At 39.2% G+C, this 19464-nt stretch overlaps 1 protein-coding gene across 1 annotated transcript in view; it reads left to right on the plus strand.

The window, feature by feature from the left end:
* The window catches only part of LOC135201156 (general transcription factor 3C polypeptide 1-like), a gene marked incomplete in the record, with an annotated part of 923347 nt that overhangs the window by 746746 nt on the left and 157137 nt on the right, over positions 1-19464 (plus strand). The window contains 2 exon segments of the mRNA XM_064230032.1: positions 2844-2994; positions 17691-17845. Of these exon segments, the coding sequence (XP_064086102.1) occupies positions 2844-2994; positions 17691-17845 (306 nt within the window).

The following is a 19464-nucleotide window of genomic DNA, read 5'->3' on the forward strand; positions in this document are numbered from 1 at the left end:
CTTCTTAGGACCCCAGAACAACTTCAACTGAGAAGGGTGGTCAGAGGAAGCTATCATGGCTTCTTCCCCTAGGTCATTGTGCCAACGAATCAGCGAGCGCAATGACCTCTGCAAACCATCCTCTGAATCATGATAATTACTGCATCCTGTGGAGAAGGACCATCAAGTCCTTCCAGGATGAGTCCCTCTTGATCCTCTTCCGTCAGAAGGAATTTCCTCAACAGATCCCCTCTGACCTTCATGAACCACTTGTGCGTACGACCTCTCAGGTCCTAAGACCATGCTGGGAACATAAACTCTCGTGGCCAAACCCTGGTGTAAACACTCCCCAAGGTTCCCCCAGGTTGCCTCGCCCCTCCTACTGTAACCCGAGGAAGTTGAAAGGACAGGTGAGGAGGATCGGACACTCCCACTCTCCCGTTGCTGAATAACCACTGGTTCCATGCAACGTAAAAATACCATACAAACAAACAAACACTCCCACTCACCCTGATAGCTGAACTAGCAGATGTAGCAGGCCGCGATCGATCACCAACTGATTCGTAGGTCTAGAAGGGCACTCTCCCTGTGGAGAAACTCTCCCCTGAGAACCGGAACAATGCTCTCGCAGGTCAGAAGAAACACTGACACCTGTAATGGAGAGTGACTGAGGATTAGGTGAGGAATAGTGTCCACCTGCGTGACGAGAACGAGTACCATCTTCATGATGCCTCCCAGTCCTCAGAGAGGTCGGAACCTCTTGAGAGGACTGAACGGGGACCTCTTACCAGTCTTTTGGTCTTGTTGCGTGCACAATCTCACGAGACCGTCACGTCAACCCTGGGAGCTGAGTAAGCGATCATTGGCAAGGCATGAGTCACCTAAGCTACTCACCCCTACCCTTCGTACCGTGCCTGAGTTGTGACGGTGAGGGAATTCAGCATCGGCGACTCTGGCTGCATGCTCATCACTAGATTTGCGAGAACCTGAGATGGTACTAATCCTAGAGGCAGACCCTTTAGGACTAGGAGTAGAAGTACGAGCCAAAGCTTGAACTCCCACCCTCGACCTGCGCGCCCCTGAGGGCGACGAGGTGGTTCCCATTCCCGAAGGAAAGAGAGGACCAGTGAACTTCTATCACCAGAATTACACATCCCTAACCCCTCAACCCCTCACTCCCTCACTCCATTGAGGGGTTAGGGATGTGTAATTCTGGTGATAGAAGTTCACTCTCAACGTGGTACGGAAGTCATGTAAAGCCGTTGGTCCCGTTGCTGAATAACCAGTGGTTCCATGCAACGTAAAAACACCATACAAACAAACAAGAGAGAACCAGAACAACAAGACAGACCCTTAGAAGTCCCAGATTGAGACTTCTTGTGGGGAATGGGGAGAGACAACCTTCTTCCTTGGCAGGGAAGCCTCAGAAGATGAAGTAGAGGAGGTGGCAGACGGCGATGAAGACGATGACACCTTACGCTTCTTCTCAGACTTCTTGTTCATCAGCTTCCTCAGTGCAGCAGTCAGATCACACATCCAAGGTGCCACTGAAGTGGCTGCCGAAGCAGCAGGCTCCAGAGAAGCTGGGACAGAGGGTGCCGACACCACAGCAGCTCTCCCATGATCATGGACTGATACAGCAGCAAGCACAGGCATGGAGACAGGTGGAAGGTCTAGAGGAGATGGTCTCTGGGGATGATTGTAAGTCGATGGGGGAGACAGGACTGCGTACCCTAGGGGAGGGGGAGATGATGGGTCTTTCCTCGAAGTATGTGGCACAGATGACACGACCACTGGTGTTACTATGGTCATGCGCTGGGTATACACCAGATGAGGTGCCACATACCCAGGCACGGGCAGAGTCGTTGTCCTCCCCGCAGCTGCACCATGAGTCACAGGGGCATATGAAAAATGGTGCATCAGACCCTGGATGAAGGGACGCCGGGGGAAAGATCCCCGCTGGAGCAAGCAGAAGCCCCAGAGTACAACTCCGAGTCGGCAGCCCTTTCCCCCCCCCCTCCCCTCTTCTACACCTGACGAATCAAACGAAGAAGTGGAGGGAGACATTCCCCCGAAAGGGAAACAGCAAGACAAGGAAGCTTACGAGGTGGAAGCTAGGAAGACTAAGGATTAGTCACCAATGGAGTCGTCATAGGTGTGTAACCAACCCCTTGATGAAGCCTTGGAAGACTTCTCCCGAGATTGCTTCTTCCCCTCATACCATCCCCCACTGCTCTGCCTACCAAGAGACACAAATATCACTGAACACATGCCCTTGGCACTTCACACAAATGGCATGAGGATCCACTTCTATTTTGGAGTGGAAGCTACCACACTTCCTGCCCCCCACCCCAAGACAAATGCGCTGAGAGAAATGGGGGGGGGGGTGCGATTAAGCTTATGTGACTCCTGGGTTTGCATGTTGCAATTCAAGAATAAACTCAAACAGGCAAACAAATCACACAACCACAAACAAAAGATAATAGGAAAGATCTGACAAAGTTCCAAGAAAATCTTCATACAACAACAATGGGCAGAGAGCAGAAGCACGTCTGATCACGGCAGCCAAAAGCGAAGTGGAATGTCTACGTCCAGTTGGGCGGGACTCCCGACTGTTGGACAAACAGTTACTGCCTACTTATTTTGTTGTTATTTTTCTCTACGACCAGTTTCCAGCCTACACTGAAAGTAATTCCTAATGTAAAGGGCTGAGGGTTTGTATAACATGTAGCAACAAACAAAATTTTTATAAATGTGATAATTTTTAGTATAAATGATTAAAAATTACTTGCTTGTTTAGGATATCTTATATGTATATTAATTATTTTCTTTTATGGTTTATTTGTTATCTCTTTGTTTCCTAGGGTTATTTTGAAAGAATGGTCGACTTTGAGTGAAGTCTTAAGCATGTGGAAGAAAGAAGGTAAACGTGAAACTCTCCTCCAGTTGGTAAAAGAGATTTATGATTACATACATTCTTGCAAAGAACTGGGAGCGTCTGTTTGGGAGTTAAAGGTAGGTGCATGTCATCATGGACATACTAAACATTACAAATATGCTTTGAATTGCCAGTATGTCATTTCTGACCACTTATACACTTTCTGTTATTTTTAAAGCTGCATATTAAATTGCACTTCTGTTGTCACATCAGTTTAAACATATTTCTATGTATGTTTACTATGTATGTTTACTGCCCTGTATGTTGCTGTTGTAAAACCTCCATATAGAATTGATGTATGGACAGTTGATTACATAGCTAATTTGACTTACATCACCTTGAATAACAACCTCTATTTCCCAATGAAATAAGAGTATATTTGAAGGAATTTATTCATATAAATATATTTTTAGATTTTTTATATTAAATTAATTTTAGATTTAATTCTACTTTTTATCTAAATTTATTTCGGTGTCAATAACCGAGATGTTGTGACACCAGTTCTTAACAGACATAATCAAACAATCAATCCCAATTAAATCATAAAAGTAATTCTTGCCAAATCATAATAGTAATTCTTGCCATGCATTTTTCATAAAAACTCATTGCACTAGAAAGTTATGAAGTTACTGTTAACTGATAATGGAAAACCCTGAAGGACATTATAGAACATAACCTAGCTAAGCTCTCTCTCTCACTCATTGTGGGGTGTCTCTCAGGGGGTATCCATCCACTAAAATGTCTGTCATTACCACTGCAGTACTCAAGGATGTGCAGTGCTATTGTAGTACAAATTTTACTTTTTATCTTCTATGTTGGATGCAGATCCTGTCTCTCCCCTCCATCTCCCCACTCATTGTGGGGTGTCTGTCAAGGGGTAACCACCCACTAAAATGTCTGTCATTACCACTGCAGTACTCTAGGATGTGCAGTGCTATTGTAATACAAATTTTCCTTTGTATCTCCAATGTTGGCTGCAGATCCTATCTCGCCCTCCCCCTCCCCACTCGTTGTGGGGTGTCTATCAGGGGATAACCACCCACTAAAATGTCTGTCATTACCACCACTATACTCTAGGATGTGCAGTGGAATTGTAGTACAAATTTTATCATGTCCCAGTGGCAAGACACTTCCGCCCGCACCTAGGTTTCAGGCTAGGGAACCAGGCATTCTCCTTCAAGGTAATGCCCTTCGGGCTAAACGTAGCCCCCAGGGTATTTACGAAGTTAGCAGAGACAGTAGTTCAACAACTCAGGTCTCAAGGGATAATGGTAGTTGCGTATCTGGACGATTGGCTCGTTTGGGCAACAAGCATCGAAGAATGCCACAAAGCAACGGTCAAGGTAATACAGTTCCTGGAACATCTAGGGTTCCAGATAAACAAGACCAAGTCCCGGTTGACACCGGACTCTCGCTTTCAGTGGCTCGTTATTCAGTGGGTCTTAAACTCTCACACTGTATCAATTCCGTCGTTAAAGAGAAAAGAAATAGCCAAAGCAACCAGGCAATTTTTCAAGTGCAAACAGACATCCAAGAGAAGCCAGGAAAGGATCCTAGGCTCTCTTCAATTCGCCTCAGTAACAGACGTTCTGCTGAAGGCAAAACTCAAACAGACATCCAGGAGAAGCCAGGAAAGGATCCTAGGCTCTCTTCAATTCGCCTCAGTAACAGACGTTCTGCTGAAGGCAAAACTCAAGGACATAAACCGTGTCTGGCGCTCGAGAGCAAACAACAAGTCCCGGGACGAGTTGTCCGCTATCCTGGCGATACTTCAAGAATTTATCAAAGTCAATTCCTTTCCAATTCCCTCCTCCGGCATTAGTTATCCACACGGGTGCTTCACTAAGCGGCTGGGGAGGGTACTCTCAGTACAAAAAGGTACAAAAGACTTGGTCCCTTCCATTCTGCCGGCTCCATATCAATGTCTGGAAGCTATGTCGGTATTCCTCACTCTGAAAAGACTTCAGCCAGCCAAGGGATCTCACATCAAGCTGGTATTGGACAGTGCAGTAGTAGTACACTGCATCAACAGAGGAGGCTCCAAGTCAAGCCATGTGAACCATGTCATGATAGCCATATTTTCTCTGGCAGCCAAGTACAAATGGCACCTGTCCTCCACACACCTAGCGGGAGTGAAGAACGTGAAAGCAGATGCCTTGTCTCACTCAGTCCCTCTAGAGTCGGAGTGGTCTCTGGACAGGCGATCATTTAATTGGATCTGTCAACAGATTCCACGGCTCCAGGTGGATCTTTTCGCCACAGAATTGAACCACAAGCTTCCCTGCTATGTGGCTCCCAACCTGGACCCTCTGGCTTATGCCACGGACGCCATGGCCATAGATTGGAATCAATGGAAGAAGATGTACATCTTTCCTCCAGTGAATCTTCTTCTGAAAGTTCTGTACAAACTCAGGACCTTCAAGGGACAAGTTGCCCTAGTAGCCCCCAATTGGCCCAAGAACAACTGGTTCCCACTCCTGTTGGAATTGGGTCTCCGACCTCAACGGATTCCCAATCCCAAGCTATCCCAACTAGTGCAAATGAAGACTGTGTTCGCTTCCTCAGGAATTCTCAGAACCCTAACTTTATGGACTTCATGAAGTTCGCAGCTAAAAGGGATGCAGATATCGATCCTCAAAACATCCTATTCCTAGAATCGGATGAAAGAGAATCGACCCTTCGTCAATATGACTCAGCTGTTAAGAAACTAGCCAATTTTCTGAGGGAGACCGAATCTCAAACCATGACTACCAACCTGGCTATTTCCTTCTTTAGATCACTATTTGAAAAAGGTTTAGCAGCCAGTACTATTACTACTACTAAATCAGCACTAAAGAAGATCTTCCAGTATGGTTTTAAAATAGATCTAACAGACTCCTATTTTTCATCTATCCCTAGAGCCTGTGCTAGACTCAGACCATCAGAGAGGCCTAGCTCAGTGTCATGGTTCTTGAATGATGTTCTCAAACTGGCCTCAGACACTGATAACAACTCATGTGATTTCTTACCCGTCCTGAGGAAAACATTATTTCTTCTAAGTCTGGCCTCAGGAGCCAGGGTATCTGAACTGTCGGCTCTATCTAGAGACTCAGGTCATATAGAATTTCTCCCATCAGGAGAAGTTTTGCTCTCTCCAGATCGTCAATTCTTAGCTAAAAACGAGTATCCATCAATGAGATGGGCCCCTTGGAAGATCCTTCCTCTTCCTCAGGACCCTTTTTTATGTCCAGTTACTGCCTTACGAGCATATCTTACCAGGACAGCCACGAGATCCTATGGCCCTTTGTTCACGAGGGAAAAGGGTGGCACCATTTCCTTAAAAGGAATTGGGCAGCAGATTTTATACTTTATTAAACAAGCCAACCCAAACTTGTTCCCCAAGGTTCACGATATTAGGGCAGTAGCTACCTCGATCAACTACTTTCAACATGTGAATTTTGATGATCTGAAAAAGTATACAGGCTGGAAATCTCCGACAGTATTCAAACGTCACTACCTCAAGTCCTTAGAAGCTCTTAAATTCCCAGCAGTGGCAGCGGGAAACACAGTTTCTCCTGACACTGCTTAAGTAGTTTAGTAATTAGATCTAGATCTCCTTTCTACCTGCCTCACTGACATCCTTCCTGCGATTCTACCACCATGTAGCCTTTTCTATGCCTTAGATGCCAAAAGGCACTTATTGTGATGTTTTCCTTATTTTTATGCTAGGATTACTCACACATATCTTTAATCTGTGAATTTGTATTTAGTTTTTAAGATTAATGTAAGTTATTATAATTAATCTTAAGTATGTATTATAATCATTTATAGTTCATAAGTCTTTCTAGATTATAGTACTTTAATCGCAATAGTTTTTTATTTTTTCCCTTACTCATGTTATATCCTCATTCAAGCTTGTGGCCATTTCTCTGGTACTATTTCACGAAGCGACACGGGCTGAGCCCAGAAAAGGGATTTTTGCGAAAGAAAAATCTATTTGTGGGCAAGGGCCCGTGTTGCCCAGTGAAATCCCACCCTGTTTTTACCCCCACCCTTGGGCCCAAGCTTGACAGGCTAACTCCAAGGATGACCGGTAGAGGCGCTAGTGATGGCGTTGTGGGCGCTAGTAGTAGTTGTAGCTGGGAGTGGGCTTTGCATCGGCCCTCTCAGGTAGGAGGATTTTGTAGAAGGATGGATCTAAATGGTAAGAGACCCGTGGTAGTGATTTCACTTGCCCCAGAAACCATACCGACATTTTTTATATAAGGTGAGCGAGTCAGAATATTCTGACATTCCAATTTAGCTTTTTCTCTGGTAATGTTAGCAATATTTACCTTAGGAATGTGTGCTAAAGGGACATTTCACTGGGCGACACGGGCCCTTGCCCAGAAATAGATTTTTCCTTCGTCAAAATCCCTTTTTTATGTCCAATGTTGGATACAGATCCTGTCTCTCCCTCCCCACTCATTGTGTGGTGTGTGTCAGGGGGTAGCCACCCACTAAAATGTCTGTCATTACCACCACAGTACTATGATGTTCAGTGCTGTTGTAGTGTAAATTTTACTTGGTATCTCCTCAGTTGGATCTAGATCCAATTAACCCCCCCACCTTTTCAGTGTCTGTTAGGAGGAACCCACCCTCAAGAATGCCTATCACTGGTCATTCTATAATCAGGATAGTCTGCAGACATATTATATATTAGTTTCATTTTTTATCTCATTGGTGGTGCTTGTTAAGTAAGCCACCAATATATTTTTGGCAGACGGTCAGTTTCACAGTTTACAAGTCTACTCCTAAATATCGGTAGGGGTTATATCGGTATCTTGTTCATTGTATCTCAGTGGTCTGGGCTGCAGGACTAAATCCCTGCCATACAGTAATACCTTGATATACGAGTATAATTCTTTCCTGGACTGAGCTTGTAAGTCAATTTGTTCATATCTCTATTTAATTTTTCCTATATAAAATAATTGAAAAAAATTGAATTGGTTCCGGCCCTCTTAAAAACACCCAAATCAATGATAATAACAATGAAAAAACGTGTTTTTAATTGCTATACTGTATAAGCATACTGTATATACACACAAAATGATATAATAAATGATTACTGTGATATGAAATAAAATGCGGTTTTATTATGAGTTCTTACCTTTGAGATAGACCATAGCGGCGAGCAGCGTTGCGTTTGGAGGAGGAGGAAGGGAGGGAGAGAGAGTTGCACAGAACAGTATTTAATACTGTTCCTTGCACGTAGCGTAACACTTAAAATTGACTTAACCGAACTTATTTTAATTTTTTAAAAACTTTTTATTCGTTTTTACTTTTTTTTTTTTTTTTTTACTTTTTTCTATTTGTGTTTATTTACTGTTCTTCATTTGTCTTTAGCTCTTTTTGCCTCACTTTCACTTTCACTTGCCGCAGTCCTTTTAAGAAAAAACCTATCTAAGGAACTTTGTTTCTACCTCTTTCAAAATTTTGTGAAAATGAGCCAGGCAAGTATCATTAAAAAGAGCTGAAGCATGACCAGTAGACAATTTATCAGGGTGTTTCCTTTCAATGAAATCAGAAACATTTCCTTTAACCTCCCTTGAAGAAATAAATTCCTCCGGTTCGACCTCCTCGCTACTGATCTCTTGCAACATCTCCAAATGTTGCATAATCTGTAGTTCAGTCAACTCCTCAGTCATGAGTTGTTCTGGATGCTCCTCGACAGGGTCATTGATATCTGCCTCATCTAGCTGCAGCCCCGTGGACTTTCCTAGAGACACAGTTTCTTCCAACACAGCGGGCTCAGCTTCAGGCTGCGGATCGAACCCTTCAAAATCCCTTTCAGCTACAGATTCATGCCACAATTTCTTCCATAGACATCATTTTGGAAAAGATCTACAGGAACCCTGACATGCAACCTCCGAACATCCTGGAAGAATCCCTCAAGACACTCCTAGACATCTGCACGAAGAGAGCCCCCTTCACCACCCACAGATGACAGATGTTCTGCCAGAAAGATGCCATGGCAATGGGGTCCCCCTTGGGCATCCTCTTAGCCAACTTTTACATGGGTACCATTGAACAACGGGTCTTTTCGCAGTACCGATGTCTCCGGATGTACGCTAGATATATTGATGATATATATTTATCCAAGCTGACTCCTAGGAAGAGGTTGAAGCCCTTTGCCAGCAGTTCCTGAGCAACAGCGCTCTTAACTTCACAATTGAATTCAGCAGAGAAGATCGGCTCCCCTTCCTCGACGTTCTAATTACGAAGACTACCCCGAAGATGACCATTACCATCTACACCAAATCTACCAACTTGGGACTTTGCCTAAACGGAGAGAGTGAGTGTCCTGTAAGGTTCAAGACCACCACCGTCAGGGTCTTGGTGAGGAGGGCCTTAACACTGTTCAACATGGCAGGACACCCACTCAGAACTGGATCGAGTTTTGCGAATGATGGTTAACAATGGTTATTCCAACAAGCTGATCAACTGGGAGATAAGGACGGCTTTGAACAAATGGTACATGGAGGACGAAGAGAATGAAGAGAATTCCCCCTCCAAGGATGTACGCATTTTCTACAACTCCTTCATGCACTATGGATACAAGAAGAAGAGAGATGAATATATTAAGAAGATTGTGGAAGAGAACGTCATCCCTGTGGAGGAAGGGAAGAGGCTATCTCTTATAATCTATTACAAGAGCTGAAGGACAAGAGACCTGGTTATGAGGAATAACCCTGCAGGAGACCCCCTGAAGCAGAATAACGTCGTTTACCGGTACATATGCCCTATCCAAAGATGTCCTGGAGTCTATATTGGAATGACGACGTTACAACTGTCCAAGAGGATCTCCTGTCTCGCCCAGAACGGTGCCATCAAACACCGCACCCTCACCGCCCACCAACAGCATGTCGTGCAAGAGGACATTGTAAAAAACACCAAGTTAATCAGAGGAGCCCCTAATTAGCGACGACTGTGCCTCCTTGAGGCATTATTCATTCTAGAACAAAAACCTCTCCTAAATAGACACAGGAACCCTTCCTGCTACCCACCTGGGTAAGGAAGGCCCAGCCCCCCATCCAGAGGATAACACCAGCACCCAGGATGGGACCAATATTGAAGAGGATGGAAGTTGTAATACCAGGAGTGATGTCACCACTGTCGCAGCCAATGAAAACCCGGATCCCGGTGATGCCACACTTCTGAGAAGGTCAACGTGCCTCGAGCGTTTCCGACGTCTGGCCTCCAGCCAATGAAAAGTCGAATATCCCCGGGTCCTGCAGGGGCATCCGTGAGTACCCGCACAACCATGATATAAAGAGAAGGACTTGCTACCAAAATTCAGTCCTCCAGCAACCATCACTGTGATAATGCCCTGGCAGATCTGGGAGAAATGTTGCGTTGAGAGAGAGAGAGAGAGAGAGAGAGAGAGAGAGAGAGAGAGAGAGAGAGAGAGAGAGAGAGAGAGAACAATGTGTAGTAGCAGTAATAAATATAATTCAATGTGACCCTACCGGATTTGTTGATCCCCTTTGGCACGTTGCTTGCCAGTTTTAGCAACACCGAAATCCGTGATAAGGAAAATAGAGAAGAATCTAAACAAAATTAATGGAGCTGATGCAGCAATCCTTTCTAATAATATGTTATATATTTATATTTACTGTGAAAATAATATAATATTAATTCAGCATAACATTAGCACAATTTTATCATTCCACTTGCATAATTTTGATAGATTTAGCATAATTTTCCATAGAGTTTAGCATCAAATGAGAAGTGAGATCTACTTTAGCATAAAATTAGCATAACTTTGTCATCCCTGTAGCATATATTTGATAGATCTAGCATAATTTCATATAGAGTTTAGCATCAAACGAAAGTGACATCTATTCATAATATCAGCTTAATTTTGATAGTTAGCATAATTGCATATAGAGTTTAGCATCAAATGGGAAGTGAGAACTAAGTTAGCATAATTTTGATAGATTTATCATAATTTTATATAAAGTTGAGCATCAATTGGGAAGTGAGATTCAAGTTAGCCACCCAGAATTGTAGTGTGGATAAAGCATCCTTCTCTGTCATGTCCTCAAGAGAGGAAACTATTCTGAGATTCCCAAGACTGAGGTATTTAACAAGAAAATGTCTCACAGTCAAGTCCACAATACAGTCATTGCAAAATGGAGGACAGCATTGCAAGATGGAAGCTTTACCCCTGATATCAAGAACCCATCAATGAGTCTTGTATGTCCAATGCTTAGCCTGCCTAACATCGTTTCATGTCTCCTTGGCATATAGATTATGACCAAGTAGATACTGATGACGTAATACTACAAAACTTTTGATTTGTTTCAATTCTTTCTCAATGGGACTGTCGAAGGTTTTTCATTTTCTCACCAACAAGATGCTATACAACCCAAATGTTAAATGGGATCTCCTGGGTTTTGGGGGGGTGACAGCTGACTTAGCAAGTTGAACAGCTTGCTCATTCCCAAGAACCCCAACATGGGAAGGCACTCAGCAAAAATCTATATCTTTAGCTCTCCTTTTCACTACGAGCAGCCATTTATTCCAAAATAGGCAGTCCCAGGGTTACAGCAGTTTCCATTCCAGTGGCATGCCGCCCTGGTAATAAACCGGTTTTCTCACTTCCTTATACACTGTAGTGAACCCTCCTGGTGGCTACAGAGCTCCCTAAACTGGTTTTCTCACCTAGTTATCTGTAGTGCCTACAGTTATGCCACTCACGTTTATGGCAAGTCATAAGCCCCATAACTATGGAACATCCACCGTAATCTAGAACCAATTTCTTTTTGGCTATATTTGAAAAGAGCCATAAGATCAGAACTCCATAAGTTGGAACTACATGTACAGTTGGCCACAGGTTTGGCTGGTACACCTAGTATGAGCAAAGTGCACCCTTTTATTGCTTAATGTGCTGCGAGTTGTTCTTGTTTGTAGCCCCACCCACCGCCTCAGCCATCTATCTGTTTTTGGTTGGGGCTTGTTTGATTCATCATGAAAACTGATGTTCAGAGTATGAGTGTTATACTTAAGAATATGAAGTAACTAAGGTCACATTTTTGTTATAACTGTTTGTGTAATTCATAAGAGCTTCCTTAAATATATTCAAATTTATAGTACAGGCAGTCCCCAGGTTACAACAGGGGTTCCGTTCTTCAGACGCGTTGTAAGCTGAAAATCGTCGTAAGCAGGAACATTGTCAAAAATTCTAAGAAAACTTTACTTTCAATGCTTTGGGTGCATTAAAAGCTATGTAAACTGCATTCTTATTGCATTTGTCATCAAAAAACCTTCAAATATTGATTATCTTGCATTTTTAGAGTCATATCTCTTCTGCCAGATCAGCACTGCAGGCGCCGTAACCCTGGAACATGCGTCGTAAACCTGGAAATAATTTCTGATAAATATAATTGAAAAGCGTTGTAACCTCGGAATGTCATAAGCCGGGGAATGCCTGTTTATTTCACTTCCTAAGATCGCTCTGGTGGGGCCAGGTAGAAAAAGCAGAGTTGTCAGGTCCTATGGGTATGGAAGGCCCTATAAAATACTTTCTGCACAGATAATCCTTCTTGAATATTTGCTTAAACCTTAGGAGTCGAGAAAACGGGTTTGCTTCTTACCTGTTTAGTTATTTTCTTTTATATCATTTTAATTCAGATTTTATTAATTCCCTCCCAAAGATACAGATTTATTTAACCATTCTTTGTATTAATGTTTAAACTAAATACTAGTACATATATGATTTTGCTAGTACTGTATATGAAGCATCTTTAAATACTCTTACCTTTTGAAAACTAAAGAACTTTAACAATGTTTATTTATTTTTCATCAATACAAAGCTTATGCAAAACATACAAAAAAGTTTTTGATATAAGGCTTCATTAAATATCAAGACTGGTTATTCAAAACCCATGTTTAAAATAACATATACAATTGCATAATCCATCCATAGATTTACTCATACAGCATCAATTAAATTCTTTTTCTTAAAGTATCAAGAAATTTTCTAGAAAAAATCGCACTTATACCACACATTTATTGTCAATAAATAACCAATAGTTTCTTCAGAACACCAGTTAAAGGACTTAACCCGTAAGAGGTTACGTACTTGTAAACAAGGTTTACTCCCTCGGGTTACAAGAAATAAAATTATTTTTTTGGCTTAATCTATGCCAAATGATCCCAAAAGAAAGAAAATGATATTCAAAAGGCAAGTAAATAGCATTTAAAAGGCACACTTCCATATTTTATTGTCAAAAATCACAAGTTTTGCATTAGGGGCTGGCTGTCAAGACATAATCCTTGTGGTGTTTTTGTCCATTATCACTGGGTTTTTTTTTTACACTCCATACCTCCATACCACCATTTTTTTTACCACTAATACAAACAATCTATTGTATTAATTTATTTTACAAAGTTGAAAGTAGAAACAGATTTATTTTACTTTTTATTCAGTACTACAACTTACAAACTACATTTTCTTTATAATATCTTGAACAAAACCAGTTTGACAGTCCTAAAACAAACAGCTTCATTCCAGATCTGTGGCATTTGGCAGGAATATACTATCTAATGATATATATCTCTCCATAAAATGAGGCTCTCATCTATGATCACATTCCAAAAGGGGTAAAACACTTCTTTGCATCTATTTCTTATATGATCAAACTGCATGGATTTCGTTTATCTTGCCTACTGTGTTGGTTAGATATCCTTCAAGATCATAGAAATGTAATGCATGTAGAATGTTTATGAAACGATTCAAAAACATTACTTTAGAAAAAATTTGTATGTTCAGGAGAGGATCAGTGACCCGATAATCATGATAATTGCACTTCCTGACAATACCCATAAGCATAACAAAGGCAAAGAAGTTTCTCATCTCTGATACTGTAATGTCATGTCATACCATTGTTGTTCCCTTGATATATTACCCCCTTTCATAAAATGAAAGTGACGATTAGATTTTTCTACAGTTAGTTCCATTACAGAAATCATTAAAAAAAATTTAAATCACTTTATTTATGATATACTTTTATTAAAATTAAAGGTGTGAGGCAGATAGTTATCACCACCAATCCTTTGCTACCCAGAATTAGCTGGCTTGACATTTCTGACAACCTCCTAGGCCACCCATACCTCCCCTCCCCCTTGCAGTTCATACAAATGGATGACGAGCAGTGCAAGTGGCCAACAAGACCTCTCCTCATGATGACTAATAAGGCACAAAGTAGTACAGAAACAATATCGATACAATGAGCTATGAAGGCGTGCAAATTTAAAAACTTAAGAACGTCATATGACGTGGTTGAACTTTTTTTTATCTAAAAACATGTATTCAATGATATATTATAGACTATATATTTCCTTGGCCTCAGGTGAAAGGTGAAGGCATTTGGGCTGTCCTTATAGTGGATGACAAAGAGAGAGTATCATCTAATGAATTGACAGTTACCTTTTAAAATATCTTACAAAGCATATGACCCCTATACTCAGATATCACAACGACAGCCAAGAAATATGCCACATCTTTACTCTTGTTAACCCTTAAACGCCTAAGGGGTATAATAAAAATCGTCTCCCGTATGCCTAGGGGGTCTCGAAGTGAGCGCCGAAGCGGAAAAAATATTTTTTTCAAAAAATCACAGGGCGCTTAGTTTTCAAGATTTAGAGTTAACTTTTGGCTCCTTTTTTTGTCATTGCCTGAAGTTTAGTATGCAACCATCAGAAATGAAAAAAAAATATCATTATCATATAAAAATAATGCGATATATGATAGTGCAAAAACAAAATTTCATATATAATTGTATTCAAATCGCACTGTGAGCAAAACGGTTAAAGCTAACGAGTTAATTTTGTTTCCGTTGTATTGTACACTAAATTGCAATCATTTTGGTATATAACACATTGTAAAATTATCAAAGCAACACAGAGAAAATATTATCACAAAATGACGCATGAATTCGTAACACGCGGATGTAAATTTTTTTTCTTTTCAAAATTCAATATAAATCTAAATATTTTTCTAGAGACTTCCAATTTGTTTCAAAATGAAGATAAATAATTTAATATTACTATGCTGTAAGAGTTTTAGTTTACAATTGCAGTTTTCGACCAATTCAGACGAGTTAAAGTTGACCGAATGTCGAATTTTTTATATATATATTTTTTTATATGCAAATATTTCAAAATTGAAAAAAGCTACAATCTTCAATTATTTTTTGTTGTATTCTACATGAAATTGCGCACGCGGAGGGAAGGAAAGTTTTTTTTTTTAAATTCACCATAAATCTAAATATTGTGCTAGAGACTTCGAATTTGTTTCAAAATGAAGATAAAGGACTGAATATTACTAAACTGTAAGAGTTTTAGCTTACAATTGCGTTTTTCGACCATTTTGGTAGAGTCAAAGTTGACCGAACGTGGTTTTTTTTCTATTTATCGTGATTTATTTTTAGTTGTATTCACCATAAATCTGAATATTTTTCTAGAGACTTCCAATTTGTTTCAAAATGAAGATAAATCATTGAATTTTACTATACTGTAAGAGTTTTAGCTTACAATTGCTGTTTTCGACCATTTCGGACGAGTTAAAGTTGACCGAATGTCGAATTTTTTTATATATATTTTTTTATATGCAAATATTTCAAAAATGAGAAAAGCTACAACCTTCAATTATTTTTTGTTGTATTCTACATAAAATTGCACACATTTTATATATAAAACTCTATGAAACTCCTAATATGAAATGGAGCAAATATTCCGAGAATGCGACGTACGCATTTCGGAGATTTGCGGTGGAGAATCCACGCGCAGAGGGAAGGAAAGTTTTTTTTTGTAAATTCACCATAAATCCAAATATTGTGCTAGAGACTTCGAATTTGTTTCAAAATGAAGATAAATGACTGAATATTGGTAGACTGTAAGATTTTTAGCTTACAATTGCGTTTTCCGACCATTTCGGTAGTCAAAGTTGACCGAAAGTTTTTTTTTTTTCATAAATTCACCATAAATCGAAATATTGTGCTAGAGACTTCCAATTTGTTGCAAAATGAAGGTAAATGATTGAATATTACTAAAATATAGGAGTTTTAGCTTACAATTGCATTTTTCGACCATTTCGGTAGAGTCAAAATTGACCAAAGGTTGAAATTTTTGCACTTATCGTTATTTATATGAAAATATTTCAAAACTGATAAAAGCTACAACCATGGGTTGTTTTTAGTTATATTGTGCATGAAATTGCGCACATTTCCATATATAAAACTTTATGTAACGGCTAATTTAGAATGGTGCAAACATTATGACAATCGCACGTACGATTTTTTCGGAAGAGTTACTGAGCGGACGTAAGGAAAAAGTTTTTTTCATAAATTCACCATAAATTGAAATATTGTGCTAGAGACTTCCAATTTGTTGCAAAATAAAGGTAAATGATTGAATATTACTAAAATATAAGAGCTTTAGCTTACAATTGCGTTTTTCGACCATTTCGGTAGAGTCAAAGTTGACCGAAGGTTGAAATTTTTGCACTTATCATTATTAAATGAAAATATTTCAAAACTGATAAAAGCTAAAATCATGATTATTTTTTTTGTATTCTACATGAAAATGCGCACAATTTCATATATAATACTCCATGTAACAGCTAATTTAAAATGGTGCAAAAATTATGTCAAAGTGACGAAATAATTTCCGAGATGTGTCACAGATACTTTTTAGTGCGGCAAGAAAGAAATTCACGCTTGCGCGCCTGCGTAACGATTGTAAACAAAACAACACCTTGATCCTTGAACTCCCAGCATCCCCCAAGGCACGTGATTCAAAAGTTTTAGGCTGGTATGCCTATAAGAATTTTTCCACGAATTTTTTAAAAAACTTTTTTATGTCGACGTAAATTACGTCCAGTCGGCACCCAAAAGACAATTTATCTCGACGTAAAATACGTCCAATAGGCGTTTAAGGGTTAATATAACTTACGTTTTAACCAAAGATACATTGAAAATATCCGTAGGACATAAAGCATTACATTTCAAATAATGAAAATTAGCAACGTATCATATCTGTACCGGCCACATCACAGTGAACGAAGTACAGTAGAACCCTGGACCTCAACCGTATTAGAAGTCGACATAATCAGGTTATGACACCAAATTTTGAGTAAACTTTGCATTAGAGTTGAAAAAAATTCCAGAATTCGACCAGAGTGACCATACGATGTTTGTAAACAAAACTATTTCAGTCAACTGTCACTAGTCAGTGTTGTTGGTGGCGTTTTGTGTTACCAGATCTCATTTGATGCTAAACTGCTTATGAAATTATGCTAATATGCTACACCTATCAAAACTATGCTTGTGGATAATAAAATTATGCTAATTTTATGCTAACCTAGATCTCACTTCCCATTTGTTGCTACACTCGTAGCATAACATTAGCAAAATTTTGCTAATTAGTAGCCATAATCCATCAATCAATTTTAAAGGAAAATTCAATCAACAAAAGATTGATGAGGCATGGGTATCCTATATCACTAATTCTCACAAATTTACTTTATGTATGCAGTTTTTAAAATTTTTACATGTTGAAATTGTGCAGGTATCTGTATCATGTAGTGGTAAAGTCAAGTTAGCCATGTAAGTTATATTAAATGTAGTTATGTAGTTATGTAATGAAATTACTTTTTCTTTGTGCTATGAAATATTTTAAGTGTTATACTTATAATCATAAGTATTATGTGATTTTAAACTGAATAAATCCCATTTTGAGCTATTTTCAGGAGAAATTCAGTATTCCTGGAGTACTGAATATAATGCTAGTTGTCAACATGATGGAAGAAGCACAACTGTTATTGAGGGTCGGTGTTGCTCTTGTTCGTTGGGTGACAATGCCTCATACTAAACCATGGCTGATTCACACCAATAAGATAACAAGGTAAATGATTATCACATTATTGTACTCTACTATTTTCATATGCCCTTTGTACTGCGAAGTCTACAATGATTAGAATGTATTCTTTAGCCAGAAAACCAGATTGCTGATAACTGATGCTGCCAATATTTGGGGACTGCCTATAATATATATAATATATATATATATATATATATATATATATATATATATATATAATATATATATATATATCATATATTATATATATATATATATATATATATATATATATATATATATATAATATATATATATATATATATATATATATATATATATATACACACACATACATACATATACATATACATATACATATACAGGCGGTCCCCGGGTTACGACGGGTCCGGCTTACGACGTTCCGAGGTTACGACGCTTTTTCTTAAATATTCATTGAAAAATCCGCCCTGGGTTACGACGCTTGTTCCGAGGTTACGACGCTGACGCTTCCGACGCTCCGAGTTTACGACGCTTTTAAAAAACACATACTATGATAAGAATCCTTTATAGTTTAGCAGTTTCTCTCTCTCTCTCTCTCTCTTTGTATTTTCCGACGAAAATAATCACTAATTAGTGTATTTTGATGTTTATTTTCATGACTAAATACATTTCATAAAATATAAAATAAATCAGACTGCGATCATGAAGCCAACAAATACTATGTATTTTTTAGAATTCTTCTTCTGTTTTAATATTACATTACGTAATGTTTCATTATTGCTGTCAGTAACTCGGTATCTCCATAAAAATAATAATTCTCTCTCTCTCTCTCTCTCTCTCTCTCTCTCTCTCTCTCTCTCTCTACTACAAAGATGTATGTTTTTTTTGTATGATAAATAAATGATTTACTATTTTCAAATATTCTAATTAATTTATACAGCAATAATATTAATTCATTAAAGAAAATACCATAGTGAATTAGTAAGATTTTAGCTTATATTTAAAAAATTATGGAAGAATGAAGGAAATCCCAGTCTTCTCTGTAACCTTTTCCTCGAGATTCAGGTACTAAAACTGTCAGATTTATCAAGTTCTGTAACAGCCAGGAGGGGGAATAGCTGGGGGAAGGCTGCAGTGTTGCAATGACATGGTCCTGAAATTTTTCTCTCTCTCTCTCTCTCTCTCTCTCTCTCTCTCTCTCTCTCTCTCTCTCTCTCTCTCTCTCTCTCTCTCTCTCTCTCATTTACTGAGACTCGAGATTTTTTATGTACTTGTACTATTTGTTTTTAATACTTTCAAATAATAATAATAATAACTGTAATTACAAAATTCATATGTGATAGTATTTTAAAGAAATACAATACGTACTAATCTATCCATGTCACTTTTAATTAAGGTTAACTCTCTCTCTCTCTCTCTCTCTCTCTCTCTCTCTCTCTCTCTCTCTCTCTCTCTCTCTCCACACAAGATAATAATGTGTCATAGTTGTACCTCACTCCCTCTCTTTCACTGGAAGCGTCATAAGTATTTTTTGAGAGAACAGAGAGCGATAAACAAAATTCATAATGGTTGTATTTTAAAGAGATGAAAATGATCTTTCCACTTCACTTGTAAGGATAATTCCTCTTTCTTACTGAGATGAGAGAATTTTTATGGTAGAT

This window comes from Macrobrachium nipponense, chromosome 28, assembly GCF_015104395.2.
Source record: "Macrobrachium nipponense isolate FS-2020 chromosome 28, ASM1510439v2, whole genome shotgun sequence".
Taxonomy (NCBI): domain Eukaryota; kingdom Metazoa; phylum Arthropoda; class Malacostraca; order Decapoda; family Palaemonidae; genus Macrobrachium; species Macrobrachium nipponense.